Source organism: Haliaeetus albicilla, chromosome 13 (genome assembly GCF_947461875.1).
Source record: "Haliaeetus albicilla chromosome 13, bHalAlb1.1, whole genome shotgun sequence".
Classification (NCBI taxonomy): domain Eukaryota; kingdom Metazoa; phylum Chordata; class Aves; order Accipitriformes; family Accipitridae; genus Haliaeetus; species Haliaeetus albicilla.
The window spans coordinates 4,511,339-4,534,619 of NC_091495.1; the positions used below are offsets into that span (position 1 = coordinate 4,511,339).

Consider the following 23,281-nt stretch of genomic DNA (forward strand, 5'->3'; position numbering starts at 1 on the left):
ATAACTGTTCTGACGTTCCAAGTGGTATTTTCCCTTTTCTTCTTTTGTAATGATAGGTGTGGAAGGTGACTATTAGGCAAAACTCTTCTTTGGGGGGAACCAGAGGAGCCCAGGAGTAGTCAAGGTGCTCTTGAAGTTAACAGGTACTGCAGTGATGGCAGTCTGGCTCCTTTCTCTCCAGATCTGCTTCCCTAGGGTATTTAAAGCCTGTCTGCTACCTTTCATGCCTTCTCTTTCCACTCTTATCAGATGTGCTGGCATTATTGGGTTAAAGAAAGGAGCACTAAACTAGATGCCTCCCTTCATTTCATCAACAGAAACTTCCAATTACACAGCCACATACAGCTGGTTAAAGAACAGTGTTCAAGTGGAAGCTTGTAAAGATGTCACCAAGGAGAAAAGCTGACCTGCTGAACCTTTGTTAATAGCAATTTCACAGTTTACATTTCCTACCAGTTCAGACCCAGCTCTAACTTACTTTAAAAAATTGACCCATACACAGCCATGTATGATCTGGAAATCACAAAAGATGCAATAGCTGTAAAACCCCACCTGCTGCACCCAGGAATGTATTTTGTATGTCGTACGTGCACACACACAAATCACGTCAGCTGTAAATGCTCCCTCTCAGCAGCAGGATAGCTGCTTCCTGCACAGGCAAGTAAGTGCTGCCTTGTTTTCTCTCCAGGGACAGTCTCATGAATTATTTTCATCTGCCCACTCTCCAGCATCACCAGCGCCAGTGGCATTTGGGATGCACTGGGGACTCCTCAGTACTCACAGTCCAACTCCATTCCCAGCAGGTGAAGCAGAGTAGTTACTTTTTAGTAACTGTGTTTTCCCATAAAAATCTATCATTTCTTTCACCATGCATTGCCTGATGCTACGGAGATCCAGATTTGTGGCTGCATTCCTAATTTAAGTAAGAATTGATCATTCCTTTGTTATTGCAGCATATTTACTCTGTCCACAGCAAATAAGCTGTCACCCTCACACAGTTCATTTGCCGTGAGCCAACACCACACCGTATTGAAGTTGGAGATTCAATGTGTAAGTTCTTACCTGCATCACATGGGCCAAACAATCTGTACTGGGTGATAAGCTGCAGATTGCACTGACCACCAGTCAGGATCCCTGCGGGAGTCTGCCCCAGGCACGTCCTAACGAGGCTACGTTCTGCAGTGCCCCGTCTTCTGAAAATGAGGTACTTAGTTATTGGAAAGTTCACAGTCTTCTGGGCAAAAACAGATGCAAAAGCTGCAGACTGCAGATCAAGCCTCTTCCCAGGTTGCTTAGTCTTGACAGGTTGGTCACATTGCCTATGACGGGAGGAACACGAGCACTTACATTTCATCAAACCAATATTGTAGCGCGACACCTACATCTGGCAGTTTATGGTTCACAGAAGGTAAAGCAAATGCATTTTATTTAGGCTTGTAGTCAAAGTTTTAGCATCTTAGATCACATTCTGTAGATGATGCTCACGGTATCTGAAGACAGATCCTCAGCTGATATCATACGGACCTCCCCTGCACTCAGCAGGGCAGTGCAGCTGTGATCTTAGATCCGTGCTTACTCCAGAACAGTCACAGCCTAACAGTTCTTGATGGCCACCAAAAGTGCAGACTCTGGTATATAAGAAAATGGTATTATTGCAATCACTTTAAACCTCTTACATTTTCCTTCTCAACTGAGTCCTTTGCTTTCAAGTCTGTGACAGCAAGAGTAAAAATCTGCGTTCCAAAGCACAGCTCTTGTTGCCAAAACACTGCACTGCAAATTAAATTTGCTTCACATTAATGAAAGTGGTTCTTTGTACTAGTGACTGGTTTATCCTTAGCTTATAATTGTGTTAATTAGAAATAACATCTCTGGCCCTCTCTTACCTTCAGCTTAACACCATGATTTCAATCAGTATGAAAGCTCTGTAAGCACAGCCATACTGACGAGCAGTTTGCACACGTGGGGAACGAAGCAGCATCGAGAACAGACGAGACTTAAAACTCTACAGTTTAGCAATCAGTAAAAATTCCGTATGATGCATGTCTTTATACACACCAGCTCCTGAGCTTAGCAGATGAGCAAACAGGACTACTATAGGATATTTAACTGTAATAGACACTAAAGACACTAGTGGAAAAAAAAAAAACCTACCTGGCCTGAGGCTTCTCTGTCACCTATCTCAAAACTGATTTTCAAAACTTGTTTCTTGAGTCCTGCACACGATTTAGGAGATGGCAAAATAATGTCTTGAGTGGGCAATAACTGATTTACTTCCATTATGTTTCAACAGGACAAGACCTTGCAAGCACACGCTTCCTGTCCACCTACCACATAACATTATCAGGAAACTACATGAAAGAGAAATGAGTTAGAAATAGTGATGACTGATAGTACCTGCCTTACTTCTTTGCTGTTACCTAAGCAGCATTGTGTGAGATCTGTGGGCATTTTTCTTTTTGTACCTGCTGTAAGTTGAGTGAAATCTACCATTTAGGAAAAAATTGCTGGTTTAAAAAAAAAAAAAAAAAAAAAGGAAGGAAAAAACCCACAAACAATAGAAGTAATTTATATACTTCAAGTTTTTCTATACACAAAAGTGAGCAAATAAATAAAAGCAACGGTTTGATAGATTTAGATTCATGCTAAAGCTTCTCATACAAGTTACACTTGTTATTCTATCTCATTATTTCTGGTAAACTTACCTTCTTTCAGGTGTAAAGTTTTAGACAGCCATTTACTGAAGTATCTTCAATGGCCATAACTGGTATTACACACCTCTTCCCATCACATCTGCAGCAATGTGTTTGTTAAACTGTAAGAAGGGGCAATCAAAAGCTTTAATATGGTAAACTATTCAGATCAAAAACATTCTGATCTGATTACTGCTCAACTCATAGGCTACAGTAATTAGCTAACCAAGCTTACATTTTAATAAGAAACATTTTTTCCAGTATAAAAATTCCTGACCTCAGATACTTTTAGTTGTAAATGTCTTATTCAAAGCTGTAAGTCTTTGCCAAGGTTCATTCAAGAACACTGGAAACAAAATATAGGGCAATTCTTGTATGCTTAGATGGAAGAAAATGAAAGTCGGTCCTACTGCAGGAGTCCCAAGAGACAGTCCATAGCTCTGGCCTGGGAAAACCACTGCAAGCACTTCCAAGGAATATCCACAGTGTAGTTTGGAGGGAGCCAGAAGATCTGCAGCGTTATGAATTCAGTAGCCATTTTCTCAAGTATGGGAAGGGTTGAGATAGCGAGAGCAAAACCCTACTCTAATCCCTAAAGCTTCTATAATTGATAGCTCAGGAAGGCACTGGAGAGACCCCACATCAAGGTTCCTTCATATTGAGGTGCTGGGTTCGAAAATGCAACTAAATGAAAAGCCAGGGGATGCTTGATGGTGTAGCTAAGCCATCTTCAGCATCCCTTTTGATGCAGGCCAGCTCTGACCAGGAGTAACAGCCAGCTATGCATACTGTCAGCAAAGCTTCAGGAGGAAAGATGGCAAACAGCCCTTTGAGATTTTATTTGCTGATAGTACATGTGATTTGTGAAAAAGCAAAAGAGGATGAAAAAATACCACCAGTGCCCAACTTGTAAAACGTACAAGAAATTTGGGAAGCAAGAGACCACTGTTAAAAAATACTTCTAATCCCAAATGTGCAGTCTATATAATCAATACCATACTTGGACTGCACAGAGGTTGCAGCAAGCTGTCATAAAAATTAACTTGCAAAACTTCAAAGCATAAGAAGTGTTTCAAGAATGGAATAAAAAGGCAGATGAAGCTAACAGGTAGAAGGTATGTAGTATGAATTAGTAAAGCTTAGAAGAGATAAGGGGTCAGAATTCCTACTCTAATACTTTTCCCCCCCCCACACATCTCAGCACCCATTCATGGAGGAACAAAGTCTGAAAAGGGCCAGGGAGAGAGAAGATAGGCAGTTGTAAGGATGCTCAGAGCTCCAACTCCTCACCTTCATGTGGAGGCAATTTTTAACACCACAAGCAGAAAGATGCAGCAAAGAGGAAAAACCTGCCCAGCTTTAAAACTAGCTAAAAAATTAGGTACTCTTTAGCCACTTCATTTTAGAGTGACTAGCAAAAACAGGTCCTATTATCAGACACAACATTCAGAAACTGCATGGTGCTTAGCGAATGGTGCATATCCAGTCACGTCCCATGGATTCCTATGCCGTGCTACCTCTGCTTCCAGTCTTTTCTGAACCATCGCTATGCTGCCCAAGTTGAAGATGGTCCCACAGTTCATAATGTACACATTTATGGAGCATGAACACCTCAGAGCCTGTGAGAGCATGCTGAAATCTAAAAGCATCTATCATGTGGTAACAGCTGCATTTCCTGTGCATTTATGGGTCTGAAGTTAGCACCAGTGCAGCTACAAGTCAGCTGAATGGGGAAAAATCATACACTGTAATATTTTAACTGTCTCTGAATACACAGTTCTTCACATCCCAGCAGCAGTATCTATTAAAGACAAAAGAAATGCCACGCTCAGGTCAGGCCTTCTAGTTCAGTGTCCTGTCTTCGATACTGGACAGCAGCACATATGTTAAAAAAAAAAAAAGGCACGCAAGAAACTTAATAGTTGTTAAAAACCTACCTCCTGAGAGAAGCATCTCTATTGTTTATGCCATCAGAACAAGGGTTTGTACCATTATGAACAAGGGTTGGTTTTCTCCCGCCCCCATTTCTTCTATATATTCCTTCTCTCCAACTCCCCCCCCCCTTTCTTTTCCTTCTCATCTCAAGGCCTCCGCATCCTCCAGGGAGTAGAGATAAGAGATAACCAAAATGTCTCATGATGTCTTCTTTTAGCAGACATAAAAGCAGCCACCAGGAGGGAGGGGTGCCATATGCTTACGTGTAGCACTGCCCTTCCTAGCAGGATTATCCTGTTCTGAGTCAGCCTGGCTGAGGCTTTACCATTTAGTTTCCAATATTGCCCTACAGGGAACAGGAGCTAGCCAGGGAAAAGCTGCAGCTCTGAAAGGCTAGGGCCCAGACCTGTGGGCGCAGACCTTTTTTGACCTCTGTTTCTAGAGGAACAAACAAAAAGCTAACATTGAGGACTGCTGGGAATTCAGTTCTCATGGCAGAGTGAGCTACTGTCACATGCATGGCTTGTACACATTTCTCTAAGCAAAGTTTGTATTTAGGGAACACAAAAACAACTCTCTACTAGAAATGTATGAGATGACATTTTATTATTATGCACAATTTGTATCATTCACAGCTTACTGGTCTGTAGTCCCAGAATGTAGTAGATATGTACAGAAGCAAACTCAAATGACTTTGCACTGACAGTGAAAATAAATCACATTTTCATGTTAAATCACACTATTCATTGCATCTCAGTAGAATAAGGGTATAGAATAAACAATAATAATTCTTATGTATTGAGAGCTCAAGGGTCTTCTACCCACATTTTCTGACTGCATCTGAAGTGCCTGCCTTCAAGCTGAAGTCAAAAAGCCAAGAAGCAACAACAAAAAGCAAGGAAAGAAGGAAAGGGAAGACAGAAATACACAGCTGAAACAGCCACAGGTTTCAGACTTGCATAGATGTTGCTCTTTTTTTTTCTCTTCTAAATTCAGCAGCCTTTGGAAAAAAAAAAATACATGGTATTACCAACAACTGTGTAGTTTTATATTTCAAGTCATACGTTAGCTCTTATTTTAAAAAGTGGAAAGAAACCCAAAAGAACTGAAATTTACTTAAATATAGTCACTTAGTATTCCATGATTTTCTTGAATTACTAACATATTCAACATTTCAGTCTTTAAAGCTATTCATTCCAATTATTTTTCTTGGGTAGAAAAGTAATGAAATAACCGGAAAAGAACAGCAGACAGCTGAGTAGCTAACAATACAGTGTTCTAGTTTGCATGTATTAACAACACTAATTTTGCATATTTTTATCACAGCTTTGTTGTTTTGTTGGTTTGTTTTGGGTTTTCTTTTTTTTATGGCAAAGCAATGGAAGTCTAGTTGTTTCATAGACAGTTCATAAGGGAATAATGCCACAGTCTTAAAGTACATACTTCAGTGAGGTTTCACCACTCTGCATCTCCAATGGCTTTTGCAAAAACATGGTCTTTACCCTCAAAGGACATCACTCCATCTTTTAAGTAGAACTTCCATTTGTTCTTACTTCGATGTATCTGATGAAAAAAAATAAATCAATTCCCCCCACCCCCCCAGTATATTAGAGCATCCATTACAAAAAAAAAGTTTAAGCACAACTTGCTTTACAAACCTCGTTTTTCTTTTAAAATCCTGAGAGTCCAAAACATGTGAAACACTGCCACTGAACACACCACAAATATTCAGAGCCAGTAGATTTCAGCTGAATGAATTTCCTGCCCTCTGAAAGGAACAACTTCCTGAATCTTAGCATACCCCCCCCACCTCCCAAAAAAAAATAAAAAAGCACCAAGATAGCTGTGTGACAGCTCAACACCAGCAGGAAAACAAGACAATAATGGAGCAATTTCATGAGTGTATCAGTCCCAAAATATACTGCACCTGACAAACAAGAATGGCTTAACTGAAATGCAGTGGTTTCCTTCTCCCATACACACTGCAAAGCAATATTGTGTGCGCAGAGATGTTAGGATAAGGCTAAAAGCAAAACCTTGCTAAAAAGCAAATACTGCCATACCAAATCATAAGAAAGAATTTGCATATTTTGTTTCTGTTTAAAGGCCTGCAAAAATTTATACCACAGAAAGTTTTTGTTTAATACTAAAAGAAGGAATTTTAAACTTCTCTAGAAAATTCCTTGGATTTTAAGCATCAGTCTATTTTCAAGTCCAGAAAGAAAAAGGAAAGAAAAAACAAAAGAAACAGGACAGTAATTTTGCCAACAGTATTCTTTTGTAGGTAACAAGGTAATTTAATAGATAACTATTTCCATCTACTTTCTACTAGGCCTGCATGTTTTATTAAGTCTATATAGGAAAGGGGAAGTTACCAACATCTTCCCCCAACTTCTGTAACTGTTAATTTCTAATAACATCTGATCTTAAATTTTGTATAAGGCATGCCCAATGCTGAACTTGCTATTAGTTTTTTAAAATTTTCAGCCAATTTCTCATCTTACTACAGACAAAACTTGCTGTAGGTAACAATATCCACTACCTATAGCATCTGTAATGTCAAACTGAGTTACAAAGCTTCAAAACTTTGTGTACCTTTTCAATACGATACAGATACCATGGTTTAATTTCAGATGTGTTTTCTACATGCATCCCTATAACTACATTTTCCTAAATAACTAGTTTCAAAAACACACAATCTGTTAACACTTCAGTAAAGACAACTTTCTGAGCAGCTCACCATTTCCTAAAGCACATACATTGTTAAGTCAGGCCCAGTTGAACACACACAAAAACTTATCACTAGTCACTTTTGAAAGAATAAAAGCCAAGGCACATTATTAAGCAAAGTATAGACATATTTTTCCATAATTGTTTCAAAATAAAATATGCACTTTGTTTTGTTAACTTCAAAACTACTGACATATAAGTGTCCAAAACCATACAGAGTTAGAAGTACTTAATATGATCTTCATTTTAATGTTTAAAATTCAACCTTATTTTAATTCTTGAAGGAGGCCCTTAACAACTGTTTTGTTTTTCAGACACAACAGAATTCTGGTAGGAAAATCTCTCAGTAAGCACTTCAAAGACAAAAAACGTAAAAGCAAGCACACACACTCCTCTTTCTCTTACCCATTTCAAAAGTCTTAATTCATGGCTGAAAATGCATACCTACAACCATGGAGCTGTCGATATTACTTAAAAGTTAAGGAAATGCATAAGCTTTTGCAGCTTTATAAATCTCAATTTGCAAGATTTCGTCCCCTTTCCTTTTCCTTTAATAGGCCACTATGAACCCACTGATTATCCTCATTTCAGAAAACAGCAGGTAAGTCTTCAGACTACTGTCAGCTAAACACATCATTTAAACACTCAATTATTACAGCATTAGATTTTCTTTAAAAGGCGCTAACAGTAGACCAGACATGGATTTGCTGACTATTATTCAGAATGATTAAGGAACAAAGATAAAACTGTATACTGTACCTTGTCATACTGACAAACTATCACATTGTCAATATCAAACAAGTCTGGAGTGTCCTGTTCACTGACATCATCACCAGAATTTAAGGGGTCCTAGAGATTAAAATTGTATTTTATACATTCTTTCAGAATAGCATTGAATATACTTGACATTAAACACACCTAGAACAATAAAGGTTACCATTGCAAAAATCAAGACCTAGAGGCTATGAAGACCATGTTGCACAAAGCTTATTTATATGCATCTTTACATGCTTACATTCTCAAAACCAAAAACAACCTAAACAAAAACACAGGTCAAAAAGCAAGACTGCTAACTGACAAAGCTGACCCCAGTAACTGGAATGCTAAGCAACTGGTATTTATTTGAAGTCAGATGCTACAAGTTGATTCTCTTGTGACTCTCTAGGATACAGGATCGCACATCTTTAAGCCTTTTCCTAAAAAACATACATACTTCTATCACATTGCTCTTTTCTTTCTAATCCCCTGTGGTCCTTTAGAAGGAAAAGAAACCTAGATTTGTACCCTGACCTTAAATAAAAAGCAGAACTCCATTCCACTGAGGCCAGTTTTACCACAGCACTTCAATTCTGGTAATTAAGAATTTTAATTCATCCAATCTCAACATCTCTTTCATTTGTCCATGCTCCTCATAACGAGTTCTCAAGTAATTTCTCAGCAGTACCTCCCATCTCAAGAGGTATGTAACTTCACTACGCATTCTCTGCATTAAACGTACCATGAATTGTTCTGGGTCCAACAATTCAACAGTCAAGATAGATACACTATTGTAGTGTACTTCACAAGGCTTAAAAGTAAATTACCTCCTCAACTATATCCATTTGGGGATCCTCATTATCACCACCACTGCTGCTAGACTCCGTGTTTGAAATAATGTCACATTTTTCATCATCGTCTTCCTCATCCTCATCCTCCAGAACTTTTAGATCCTCTGATTCAATAATGCCAATGAATTCATTCTCTTCCCTATCTTTTGTATGTGGTATTTCTTCCTTGGGAGAAACATCACCAGTACCATCTAGCTGAATTATGCCTTCAATGTCACTGCAGATATCCTTCTCTGATCGTAAATTAGATTCCATCTGCTCAGTAGGTTCCATCTGACAGGAATAAAAAGAGACCAGAGACAGCTTGTGAATTAACACCACACAGCTTTCATTGTTCAGCACAAAGCCTGAGATTTTCGTTTAATAAAGCAACAAGATTGGGGCACTAAAATGAGAGTTTCGAATCCAGGCCTACTTGTAAACCCTGAGTACATTTGCAAATCTTGCTCTTACACCTAACTTTAAATGGAATCCATGCCAAATATTCCTCAGCAACACAGAAAGACATTTTCTTAGACTTTTCTTTAAACGCAATTGTACTCAAACAACTTTTTAAGAAGATCGAGCAGGCCTTTAGAATTTCTATTGCAAAGAAAACTCAAAAAAACAAAACAGAAAAAAGAGAAAAAAGGAAACAAGCTACTCCCCCACCCCCAAAAATAGCATTTTTCATTTTTGAAATAAAAGTTACGATGAACTCATCCCTCTCCCTCAACTCAGTTAAAATGCTTTGTTTAAGTAAGATATAAAAAGCTGAGAGAGACAGTTAATATTTCAGTACTTCAAGTTGCTGTTCATAAAAGTGCTAGAATTCCTAAACAGAGCGTTCACAGGAGCATAAAAGGGCTATAAGCTTTCAGCCATCTTCAGTTTCTCATTAAATCTTTATTGTAGCACTTAATTCACATCCACATACACTTTCTAGTTCAGGAAAATAACACTTTGTTTTGACCTTCCATTCTTCCTACAGACAGTCTTCATCATCCTGCCATCAAAGTTCAGATGAGCAACATAACAAGCTTTCTATTCACAGTCATCTGTCATTAAATTTTCATTTAATAAATTTGCCTCAATCAAATATAAGTGCTCCAACTCAAAGCCAGCAAGCCAGCCTGAACTTTAAAACACCTGCAAATAATTTCTGGAACGAAAATTAGACAAGGTCAAGAAAGTGGCCTGATAATTAAAATCATTCAAGTTTCCCACACAGCTCTAGCTGAATTCTAGTTTATTCGGGATTTTTTCCTAAGGAAATACATTTCCTTGCTGCAGATTTTCACTTATCAAATCTGACTGTTAGTACTCAATATGCATTCTCAATGCAAGTTAAATGCTCTTCCCACATTACAAGTTAAAACTAATCCCAGCTGACACTGCAAAAGCAATTTGCCCACAACTGGCCAGTACCCACATGCAGATTCAGAGTCAGAATGACATGGAAGTTTCTCAAAAGGTCATTCATGTCTGCTCAGTTGCAAAAAAAAGAAAACTATTATCCCCCAAAATAGTCACCAAGTCTAATATGTACCCATTATTCTCTTAGCATTTTTTAGATTGACATTCTCTTCAATCCCAGCATTTCAGCAATATTTGTGACAAATTCTTAATGTAAAAATAAGCATTCAGCTACTGCTATTCAAAACAAGCTCAAGAATGAACTCTGAAATTATAATAATTTTTATTATTATAATTGAGGTGCTACTCGTCACTTACAGATGTCTTTGATCACATCTCTTATGATAGTTCAAACAACCAACAGATGTATTTTCACCAGCTGAGAAATAAAAGGTCTTACCTTGTCAGAGGAAGCAACGCTGTCCTGATCTTTCAGAACAGCGTTATCATCCAAACTTTTGCCCATGATAATCAGGTCAATGATATCATCAGACACCTGCTGTTGCACCAACTCCTGAGGCTCAATGTTTAACGGCCCCTCCGCATCCAGCAGAACACTGCTCGAGCTGTTTGCCAAGGATTCAGCGAGAGAAAACCCTTCAGAGGATTCTGGAGTAAACACAGCTGTGTGAAGATTGCTGTGCTGCGATTTTTCTGTTGAGTCTGCACACTGATTCAACACTGCATTAGTTGCAAGCTGCTGCTGACTCACAGAAGGCTGCTGGGCCAATGTAGTATTGGCGGAGTTCTCCAGGTGGGTTTTTTCCACGACATTTGGTTGAAATACCATGGTCTGTTGGACAGCAGTCTCCTGGGGTTGCAATGTTTCAGCAGCTGCCTGGGCAGAAGATGCATTCACCTGTGCAACACCAGCAACGCTGGCTTGCAGAACTGAAGGTTGACCAAGGGGCTGAAATATCTGCTGAACAGGATGATGTAGAACACTTGCATCTCCCGAGCCCTGTGTAACCATAACAGGCACATTTACTTTATAAAGATGCCCTACAAAGAGAAGAGTTAAAAACTGCTTCAGCAGGTTAAACTACAGGTTCATCCAGGCCACTGTCCTATTACCACTAATAACCAATAGCAAACACTCAGGCAAACTACAAGAAACAGGATGTTTACAAAGCAGTACTTTCCCAAGCACAATTTCAGCCTTTGAAAATTGAGCTTTTGGAGGCTTTTGGAGTCAGAGCTTCCACCCAGACCATCATGTTTAATACCCCTTTTGGGGTTTAGCCTCCACAATGCCCTGTGGCAGTAAGTTCAATAATTTAATTACATACTGGATTTAAAAAAAAAAAAAAAAAAAATTAAAAAAATCCTGGCTTGAATTTGTTTCCATGTCATTTCAGAAACTAAGGAATACAAAATGAAGCAGTAAACTATTCCATATCTACAGGGACAGTTCACTCCTTTTAAGGAACTTTAGGTATCTCCTCTGAAAAAAATGCCTAGTTTAGTTAAAAAAAAAAAAAAAAAAAAAAGACTCCTAGTTTATCTATCCTCTCATTGTATGAGAACCACTCCACATACTGAATCCTTAAGGTTGTTATTATCAGTGTTAGAATTAAGATGCCAGAGCTAAGTTCCCAATTTCATTTAATTATTCTTTTCCCCCATACACATGCTTACACACACAGAGTCACTGGTACTAGCCTTTAGATCTCAAAACCTTAGGAGTTATACCTGAGACAGATACCTAGTGACATTAGTTCTCATCAAAGAACAGCTGTTGGAGGAAAGAGTCGATCTATGACTGAAATAAGCCTTCCACTCATCACACCCGAAGCAGTACAAGCACATTTTTGTACAAGCAGTACAGGCAGCAGTTTTATCAGCAAAAGAGTGTGAGCAAAAAGGTTAACAGATGGTTGGATTTTATTCAAATAAGAAATCGATTTGATTCTGAAGCACCAGAAAGTCTTCACTTTTTTAAAACATGGAAGATTGTGCCTCGTATGCGAGAAGGAGATACCTATGTCTGGACTGACAAAGAAACACATTTGCAAACATTGTAAAACAAAAAAATGGCATCACCTGGCAGCCCATGTTAACTGATCTTGCAAGTGTACACAACTGACACACTAACTACTCGATGTAATTACTTCCCCCACGAAGCAATTACAAACACAAACTACAAAGGAAGAGGAGGATAACTGGCTCTACCCACCTATACTTTAACTTCACATGTTTTATCTACTGTACTCGGGACCATCTTTCAATATCCACATACAGTCAATGCACTGTAGCATTTTACATCTCCTCTTTAGTCTTACCAGATGCTGTCTGTAGTGTCATTCCAGCTGGTACGTGTATAGGATAAGCAACACCCGAAGAAAGAGTAAGAGTTGCACCCGCTCGTGAAGCACCCTAGATACACAAGAGCTTTATTAACAAATAGTGCATACTTTATCTCCAAGGGCCCTAAATGTCACACATAACATATCCAGCTGAAACATGAACGAGGGCTTTTTTGCAATCATCTTTACTGAAGAGTTGCTTCATACTTCTGAGATTTAGACAGATAAAGAGTATTTTCCATTGACAGGATAATGACTTGCCTGAAGTGTTTCCTATTTTCCTGTTATCACATTCCCTTTTTGTTAACAGAACACTTTTCTGTACCCCCTCAATGTACACACCATCCAGAAAGGCATTTTTTCCACTCAGAGCCACTTTTAGCTAAGCTTATGCATTACTCCACACAGCAGACTCCTTGCCTAGACCTATGAAGTCCCTCCACATTCTCTTTTTCTCCTGGAAAGCAAAGAGTTGGATATGCAGCTCCCTTTGAAACTAACTGCTCCAGAGAAATCAAAATTTTACAATCAGGAAACTTGCATGTTACACAAACATCTTCCCAATATTATATTTCAGCTTGGTAAGCTAGTTAGCTTGAGGCTCAGGAGGCACTCAATAAGTTCATCAAGCTCTGACAATTAATAGCCCCTCCCCAAACAAATTTTGCCACACCCAGAGTTCAGAACCTGTCAACTCTAAAAACACTCATTTTCTTCCAGATTATTTCTATGCCTCACAGATAATGGTGCTCCCAGCTTCACTAGTGCTAGCATTTTCCAACCATGCATTATTTTAACACCCAGTAATAAAAAAAGAAAAAAAACAGATCTGTAGTTGGGCATTTCCACACTTCCATCCTACGGGCTGAATACATGCAGCCATGTCTTCCAACACACTTCTGGCTGTACTGCTTGCAAAACCAACTGGTAGATCTCTATCTTTTTCACTGCTCAAACAGAAGCAGCAGAGTTACAGCTGTCCCTCTGCAGACTCTTAATTTTTGTAAGGTTTTCAGGAAAAAAAATGAAAAAAAGGGGGCTAGAAGTAACAACAGAGTTTCTTGATTCTCTCTCAGCAGGACTCCTGCTCCCTTGCCTACTATACCATATTGGACAGATGAAACTGTCAAAAGAAATGCTATTTTTTCAGTCCCTAAATGCTGTCCTAAAGCATCTACACATAGAAAATATTTAATACATGTCTCCCCTTAAGCCTATTAACAACTGACAAACTTAATCATTTAGAATTCAGAATAATCAAAATTGAAATAAAATGTCACTACAGCTACATACCAGGTCTGCTGCTGTCAAGTGCTGAAAACTTCTGCCAGTTGGGATGACTAGAGAAGCTATAAAAAAAAAAAGCCACTTTACAAAAGACATTAATTTCTTAGACACAGTTAATCTTTCAGTAATTTACAGCAAGCACTGCTGAAACTAAAGCAATCTAACTTCAGTTCATACTCATTAGATCAACAAACAAGTGAGCACATCTAGATAAGGCTCTTGAATATACTTCTCTTTATGTTGCTTCAAGCTTATGCTGTACTCAGTGGGGAGAGGTTATACCCCAAATTTATAAAACTTACATTTTGTTAAAAGCCAGTCTTGGAGATTTTTGTTTGTTTTAAAAATATTTCTATTTAATTATTTGATCCGTTTAAGTTGCACTGCAGAAATTAAGCATGCCATTTCTATTTATTACATCAGCTAGGAGGACAAATGTGCAATGCTACCATTTTAACGCAACCACTAACATACATGTAAAATGTACTGCCTTGTCAACATAAGGAAAACGTGCAAGTATTTTTCTGCACCACAGCAAATCCAATGGTGCTAACAGTAGGAACAGTAGGGTGGGATTTTCAAAAGCACTCAATCCTGACTTCAGTGAGAGAAGATAAGCTGAAGGAAAAACTTTCCCGGGCTTCAGGAAGCAAACAATTTAGGTAGCCCTAACTACTTTGAAAATCTCTAGCCATAGGACAACTCGAACCCCATTTAAAAAAAAAAAAAAAGTTCATTGGCTTCAACAGATCATTTTGCCTTAGTATTGCCCTTCCAAAACTTAGGAGTAACAAGGTAAAGCTCATTAAATATAAAGCCTCCAACAGCAAACAAACCCAAAAGTATATTCCCTTTAACCACATGGAATAAATAAAGCATCTGGCTCTAAAACTATACCATTCAACTATGAAGACTGTAAAAAAAAAAAAAAAAAAAACAAAAACAAAAAAAACAGATGAAGAGTGCCTGCCCAACCCCAAAGTGTACTACGACACAGACTTTCATTAAATCATCTCATATGTTTTTTGTCCTTTATGGGAAAAGGTCCTAATGGCCTCTCCCATTCGGAGAAGCCTCAGCTGAGCATTACAATCTACCATAACATTATCACAGTGGTCAGCTAGACTTAATTGAGAAGAATATGTCCTGATGTCAGAGGCTGTGTGAAAGTCAAGTACTTCTCTCCAATGGGAATACTGCTTTTAGGAAAACTAACTGCAAGACAAACGAAAAAACTCTCCCAAAGATCCCACTCTTCTGTTTGAGCAGGGGATTACATTTTAACAAGTGCAGAACCAGATTAAACTCCAACGTGACAGCAGAGTTGCATGGCACAAACATGCTATATAACCTCTGCACACATCATGCCACGCATTAAAAGGGGAAGTGAAAGCTTAACACTACTGGTAAATTTGCAATTGAAGGGCTACACTTCTGGACTGCACACAAAAAGGCTAAAATTCTCTTCATGTTTTGCTACTGGAAATAAGCAGCAGATCAAGACTCTGTAGACATAACTGCATTAGTTTATCAAAGTTTAATTCAAAGTTTATTAGTCTAATTCTGCTTTTAAATAATTACTATTCCCCATCATGCTAGATATATACATAAACATTGCAAACCAAGATTATTGCAGCACCTTCAAGTCTTCCAGAAAGATTCTTGAATCACTGAGCTATTCTTAAATTGCATCTGTTGTGTTAAACATCTGACCTGCTGAAGCCTGCAGAACACGGTGAAAATTGTGCGGCAACTGCAGGGTAAACTGTGGAGAATGGTGGCTATATCTGAAGAAGCCTTCTGTTGCTCTAGACTGCATCACCTTGGTTTCCCAAAGCTGCAGAAAGATTATTATTAAGGTCAACAGATACTAGCTTTAAAAACAAACCACATCTAAAACAATAATCAGATATTCCTAGTTTTTCCAAGAGTAAATTGACTGATTCTATCCAATAAACATGGTAACAATCACTACTGAATTTCAACTTCCAGCAGCCCAACCCATCATTCGCAGGATATTTATAATTCTAAGTTAGGGCAAAAGTTTGCATGTTTTGGAGGGCAAAGAAAGGGATGGGTTTTTCTCAAAAGAAAAAAAATATACAACTTCAATTAATGCAGGGGAACCCAACAAACCTGCTTCAAGTCTTTCAGAACCTGTTCCTCTAAACCCTCTTCTGCAAAGAGTTCCCGTACACCTTCAATCACATCTTCAATAATGGACTTGTAGAGTTTAGGCTACATAAAAAAAAAAAAAAAAATACTTTCAAGTTAAGATGAACATTAAATCATTTGAAATGACAGCACAAAGTCTAATCTCAGCTGCATACACTACTGTTACAAACTGAACAGTATGAAGACATCACTGTAATAGACTGAATACTCTGTCAAGTGCAAAGGTCTGCAAGTCCACTCATTCTTTTAACTCTGACATCCCTGGGAACAGACATCCCTGGAAAAATACTGGATTCAAGCCTCAAATTATTGGTTTCTGCAGGCTCCAGAAATGCTTAAGAAAATCCTAGAAACATTACAAAAACTATTGCTGTGCTGTATTTTCAAACAAGCATGCCTAAAATGTCAGTTTAAAACTGACATTTACCACTTACTATCTATCATTCTAGTGTCATCGCCCCTAACTTAAAGACCAACCAACAATACAAGCTACTAAAAATGAGATGTGCCAATTCTATCAGAAGCATAACGTAAGTAACCTGCAAGAAATCAGAGACTTTTTTTTTTTCATTGTGGTAATAGTCTGACGCTGTATAGTAGCTTAGCTGTGGAATTTTTAACACTACAGTTACCAATACGTATCATTCATCTTACAGTACAATAGGATTCCAACACAACATTTTATTCCTTCTTCTGCTCGTGTTGGTGATTAAATCCTAATCCTCCAGTCAGACCTGGACAACAGACACACACGAGCTTCAAGATTCATCCACTCAGATGCAAATGTAAGATAATAAACTTTTAGCAATTTAAAGCTTATTAATCTTGACTATCATTACCACCAGAATAGCCTACACAGGGTGAAAGATGAAGCTGAGATTTTCAGGAAACCTTAGAAGTTAAGATTCTGGGATATTAATTTACATTTTTCAAACTTAACATCACATTAGTATTTTACTGCTCTAAAGTTGTTCTAAACTGCAGAGGATAAACAATTTGTTTTAAAAAAACCTAGAAGTTATTAAAAAGTAACAAGTTATAATTTTGCAGAAAGCTATCAGCACAACACAGCACTACTTTAAAATAACCATACTCATGTATGATTTCTTATGGGAGGTTAGAGGTCTCCAAGAACTCTCCCAGCCCATTTCAGGATACTAGGACGATGAGGAGGGGAAAAAAAAAAAATTTACTCTTGTACCACACTAAAAGACGTCAACTAGCCCGTACGTCAAATGCTTTGCCTTCATTGTTAATGCAGAAGAGAAACCAAATTTAAATCTTTCAACAAGCCCATTCCTCTCCCCAGGACTGCCAAGCTGTAATAAGTACAAATATTTATTATGCTATATAAAAACTGTACATGGCAACTGTAAAATTCAAACACTACATGCTTCCAAATTAGAGAAAAACGGTTACAGTGCAGACATTACTGTACTCCAGCTTTATCCCTTTACACACAGGCACTCCTTTGCCAGAACCAGGCCATCCCTGTTGGGAACTGCCAGCACCAGGCGCGAACAAACCCCAATTTTCTCTGCATACACTCGGGTGGCAGGGAGGGCCTTACCAACACCCCACCCCAGCAAAGCCAAAAGCAAGTTTTAAAGTGAAGCCTCTAAGGCTTCCCCGGGATTACTGTCACCTCAAGGACTATCTGAAGTCCCACCTAAGGAGAGGCAGCAGCAGATGAAACCCGGAGGGGAGTAAAGGCCGCCACAGTCCTCCCTGGCACCACTAAGCTTGCGCAGCCTCCCTCCGCACCCTGCGGCTACCCCCCTGCTCACGCCAAGCCCTCACACGATGCTTTTGCTCACAAAACGTTTTTAACACACAGACCAAAAGAAAAAAAAAAAAAAAGGAAAAAACGGCTTTCGAAGTCACCCCTCGGCTTCCCTTGCCAGGGAACGGCCGGCGGCTCCCGGGGAACCTCCCGGGGGGAGGGGGAAGCCATTTCCCCGGCCCTCGCCCGGCCCCATCTTCTCCCTCCCGCGCTGAAGGGCAGCCGGACCTGGCCGGGCCGTTCGCAGCCCCCAAGGCGGGCGCCTCCAGCCCAGCCCAGCCCAGCCCAGCCCAGCCCGGCCCGGCCTCGCCGCCGCCCCTCACCACGGGGTTAGCGTGAGCCATGGCGGCGGCCGCCATCAGCCCGCCCAACCGCCTTAAGGCGCCGTTGCCATGGGGACGCGGCCTACCCGCCGCCGGCCCCGACCGGGCCCTCCTCCGCCTTCCTGTGGCGGGCTCCCTGTTTTCCTCCCTGTGGAAAGGAGGTTTTGTCTGGAGAGCCGCAGCTGCCCCGCCGTGCGAAAATATTCCCAGGAAAGCTGGCTACAAACGCATATTCTTTTGCTCTAATAAACTCTGAAGTCATTATTACCTCATGAACAGGGAGATAGCTGAAGCTACCAGTTAAGTAGCAGCAATCTGGTACAACTATTCAAATTATTGCTTACATTTGCAGCAATCTGTTCATATGTTAATACAGAGATTTTCCAATTTAGCAGTTACTCATCTGGAAGAATGTTCATTAGTGTCATATACGTAGGAGAATATACACTTCGGTCTTTATACACCTTCCGTCCATACATGGATCAGTGATGACTGCGAGAACCTAGAAACATCACCTTCTCTTTTTCCTTTCTTTTTCCTGTCTTTTTCTATTTTTAGGTAGCTATGTAGTTACAGTGCTATTTGGCTTGTGAAGAGGAGACTCGCCCGTTAAGCTTTAATTTTTAAGGCTGACTTACACATCCTGAAAAGTGAAAGGATTTTAATGAAAATACCGCCAGACCCTTAATTATATAACTAGACTAACACCTACAAAAAAAAAAAAAAAAAAGGCAGCAGCATCCATAATAATATTGTAAGTTGCATTTTCACGAGTGAGACAAATGCAATTTGCTGTTGAAGTTATTTTGCTCTGCAACAAAATATGTTTAATGACACTGTCTGGGTCTTGAATTAAACAGCAGTTGCATATTCAGCTGTTCTGTATGCCCTGCATCATCATGAGGAAAAGGCAAGCCATGTTGCTTTTCTTACAGAATAATTGAAATAATAAAACCCATTTTTTTAAAGCACAGTGCTCATTTGAAACTGTCTGGGATAGTGCATACCAAGAGCATCATTATTCTTCTCCTGTCTGGTTAGTCCTGTCGTGTTAGCAGAGATAGCGGGAAGAAGTTGCAGCCTTTAGGATCTCACTGGGCCCTGAAGGTTGCAGATGGTGATCCTGCAGCTGGCTGCGACTTAGTCTTCAGACAGATAAACCTGATGCAGAGCCGTCTACCTGCCAGCATACCGTACAGCACTTTAGAAAGGTGAAGATTTATAAATGAGTTCCCTGCTTTCTGCCACCCTTTGTTTAGCTAGGGATTACAAAGTGCCTTGAAATTGGAACAACTTGTATGCCCAGCTTCAAAGAGAAAGAGAGGTTGAGGAGCTTCATACCAAAGGACTTCTTAGCCGCCTCAGATAGCGGTTGGGTTACTTCAGCTATGTCCACATGAAAATTTGCAGACCAAAGCAAATGAGCTTCACCTGCACTTCAGGTTGACAGCGTGTCTCTGTATTTGCATATACCTAGCATATCCCACCAGCACAAGGCACTGTGGGCACACCTCATGTGTTGTAAATTATACCCTTTGTATTGCCAGGGAATACCAAAGCTCCTGTCACCAAGGTCAATGTGTCAGCTCCTTTCATGCAAGGGACAGCAGATTAAGCCTACTGATCATACACAGCTGTCTCTGAGGAGAAAGTAAAAACTGGGAATGGGAATACAACTTTCCAAACCGCACAGAGAGGTTGCAGAGGGTGCTTCCTGCTAACCAAGGCGCTTAAGCTTTCATCTGAGGTCTAGCAAGCAACGCACTTTATATAATTTCTTTTACAAATTCCTAGAGAACGTGTCTTTTCATCCAAGCGCTGTGAGCACTGTCAACTGAACAGCATGAGAAAGTCTGCTATACACTGAAAAAATTCAGTCTTCTCTGAGCAAGAAAAAAATATTAAAATATCTGTGAATAGCATTAATCATGCTGACTGGCTAGCTTTGATATTGGTCATCTTAACCTAGTATCAGTGTCCCGCAGTATAAAGTGCAACCCTGTAGTGATTTTCATGCTTATGGATTTTGTTAATATTTAACCCCTCTTTTAAGAGAAGAAACTGAGGCACAGACACACCAAATACCTTGCCCAAGCTCACAAATGGCAATTGGGAACAGCATCCAGGTTTCAACAGTCTTGGTTCAGCTGCCAATCCAGCTCTTCCCATTGCGATCTCTTTAACAGCTCACAGGAGTTTTAGAAGTCAGGCTATCGAAAAGATTAGCATGCTGTTCAAACCCTCCTGATTTTTCAGGGGTTTTGTCAGCATTTGGGATAGTGCTGCTTAAGGGCACCTCAAACATTCGTTTACTGGACAGGTTTTAATTTGTAATTATTTATACTCCTCTTGGTACATGATGTCTAGAGAAGATTTATTTTTGGATGATGAACCTTTATTAATCATTTAAAAAAAAACGTTTTCAAATGCCTTCTTTCTAGAAACGGAGAGCCCTCAGCAAACTCAGATGCTTGGTAATGAATGCCCTCTTCTGTTTAAATCTAGTATTGCTGCTGTAGAGGAACATGGCTACTCAACCGCAGCACTGCAGAATTCTTTCTCAAGGCATATTTTGCAAATACCATCTTGCCTTTCTTTCTAAGTAAAAGCAATCATTCTTAGGAGGAACCGGTTGCAGAATCCAGGTAGTCCTCATGGAGATGCCTTGACACGGGCAGAACTGTAATATCATTTTAAAGATATTCTCTAACATGCTCCCTTTGTTTTCAGCTGTTGACTCACAGATATACTGCACTCTAGTCTCATAACCAATTTTATTAACAGCATGATTTTGTTATAAGCGCCATCATTTCTGTCAGAGTTCTGAGACAGGTAACACTGGAACCTGTGATTTGTTCCTCTTTCATTTATCATGTGTGACTCCTGGTTCTTCAAAGGCCTTTCCTTTTTTACCTGATTTAAACCACTTTATCAGAGGAACCATAGAAAGAGCTGTCCCTTAATTCAATTTAATGACAAATTTTCAGGACTTTGGGTGGTGTAAGAAGGGCTCTGACCTGTACAAACTGCTATATAAAAATGGCAGTCCTGATGGATTGAATATACTGAATAGTACTGTGTATCTCAGCTCCTTGATAAGCCAGGAGACTTGTGTAGTATAAGTAAGCCTAATTAAGGATGAAATAAGCCTAGCCTCTCCTAAATACTCACCCTAATACATATGCCTTATGTGGAGAGAAAACCTCGAAGGAAAACAGCACCCACCAGCCACTTCACTGTCCTTATTCTTGTCCCTGCTTTCTACCACACTCCTGCTGGTGCCCAGCTCAGCGCTCATCTCCTGTTCCCTCACCTTTGCTGTCTGCCTTTTTTCCCTGGGTATGACGTACAGATGTTTATAGCACCCTCTTTCCCCAGAGAGACCCCAACCTCCTGCCCTGCATCCCCAAGAAGAGCCCCAGTCCAGCTACCTCCTCTTTTGTCTGCTGTCTTTGTCTTCCTCACTCTCCCAGTCCCTTCCCTGCCATGGTGTTTTATCCCTCCTTCATCAATGGTTGAAATCCCACTCCCTCCTCACCTGTCTGTAATTGCCACTTACCTGCTCCTGGGCTCCCCAGCTCCCGTGGGGAGGGACTAGTTACAGGGGCATGCAGAACCACACAGAGGCAGGGTGAAGTGGGAGTGTAAATGCCAGAAACATCATTTCTCCTTATTTGAATTAGCTGCTGGAAGTTCATAGTTGAGCAGACGATTGCAGAAGTCCAGCAGGTTTAGTGCAAAGTTAAATAAGAGCAGAGCAGCATGTTTTGGTCAAGGCCAATTTGCTCTAAGTTTGCATTTGGTAATTTGGAGAGGAATAAAGCTGAGCGACCACAGTAACCCCTTTCACCAGCAGTCAGTTTTGCAGCACCAGCCGTACCACTAAAATCATCCAGCAAGTGACTTTGAGAGACAGGTTGAAGCACAGCTTAGCAGTCAGATTCTCCTTTTTACTGCCTAATTGATACCAGTTTAGGTCTACTAAAGAATGACTCAGATGTATGGAGACTAACCTGCATTGCCATATTGGGTCTTGGAAGCATTTATGAGAGGATCTCGATATTTGCTCAAGGTCATCTTCCTGAGCTTCCCTTTCTGAGCAAACGTGGTTGGGCTCTGGCTGTCCTAATACTTGACAATTCAACTTTTCACTCTTCTTCCTCCTTGTCCCCCACCTCTACTTTTGTGTAGATCTACCTGAAGTAGATCTTCTGCACACCCCTTTTGACATAACCACACAATTAGCAGCAAAGATATTCAGTAATGGCTTTCCATGAAGGGGGCTAAAACAGCCTTTCACCTTTTCTCTCCAGGCAGTGGATGGCTCCCTCCATTTCAGATGAACAGTCATCTAAATCCTGGTGTCAGTACTTACATTTAGACAGTAAAATCTACTCAACATTACAGATGACTTGACAGATGAAGGTCCCTCCCTAGAGAGCAGTCCAACAAGGTTACAGTGGTAGCTTACCTCTGGGTATCATCAGACTAATGCCCAAGTTCTTGCTTTAAATCCTCCCTGTTCCACTGCTGGGTTTGTATTTGATATTTTTATTGCATCTCTTACAGCATGACTGTGTCATTGGTCCCTTGCATGAGCAAGATCTTCCTGTCTGGGAAGATAGGTTACCATTACCGACAGCTGTACAGATGTGTTGCAGGGATGCTCAAGACAGATGGAGCAAGTTCTTCTGCTTGGCGTGCAATGGCAGCACGTACTCTATGAAAGCAGGGCCAGCTGGACGGCATGGTGCTGCCCTGAGCTGTGGCATGCCACAAGCAGGCACCAGCTTGGCTTGTTCAGGTAGGGCACCTCTGACTGTGCCCCATCAGTCTCACAGCCACCTTGCTTGTGTCTCTGGTGGCTCTGCCCATGTCCCCCCTTCTTCAGCTGCTCCCGACTCTTCCTCCTCCTCCTTCCCACCCCAGGAGAGCACGCAGTTCATTTTTCCCCCCTGCGGCTACTTGCAACTTTGTTCTCAATACCTTCCCTTGGAGGCACTTCTCTGCATGGGTTCTGTGCCGTTTTTCTATTTCAGTCCCTTTT

At 40.2% G+C, this 23,281-nt stretch overlaps 1 protein-coding gene across 1 annotated transcript; it reads right to left on the reverse strand.

Moving 5' to 3' along the window:
* Positions 1-5,215: 5,215 nt before the first annotated feature.
* Positions 5,216-18,270, reverse strand: GTF2A1L (general transcription factor IIA subunit 1 like). The gene is made up of 9 exons (XM_069801315.1): positions 18,235-18,270; positions 16,090-16,191; positions 15,667-15,790; positions 13,960-14,015; positions 12,643-12,736; positions 10,761-11,362; positions 8,942-9,238; positions 8,118-8,207; positions 5,216-6,191 (listed from the first exon to the last, which is right to left on the reverse strand). Exons 1-9 carry the CDS (start codon positions 18,268-18,270, stop codon positions 6,084-6,086), a joined length of 1,509 nt encoding a protein of 502 aa, XP_069657416.1. The 3' UTR covers positions 5,216-6,083.
* Positions 18,271-23,281: the final 5,011 nt, after the last annotated feature.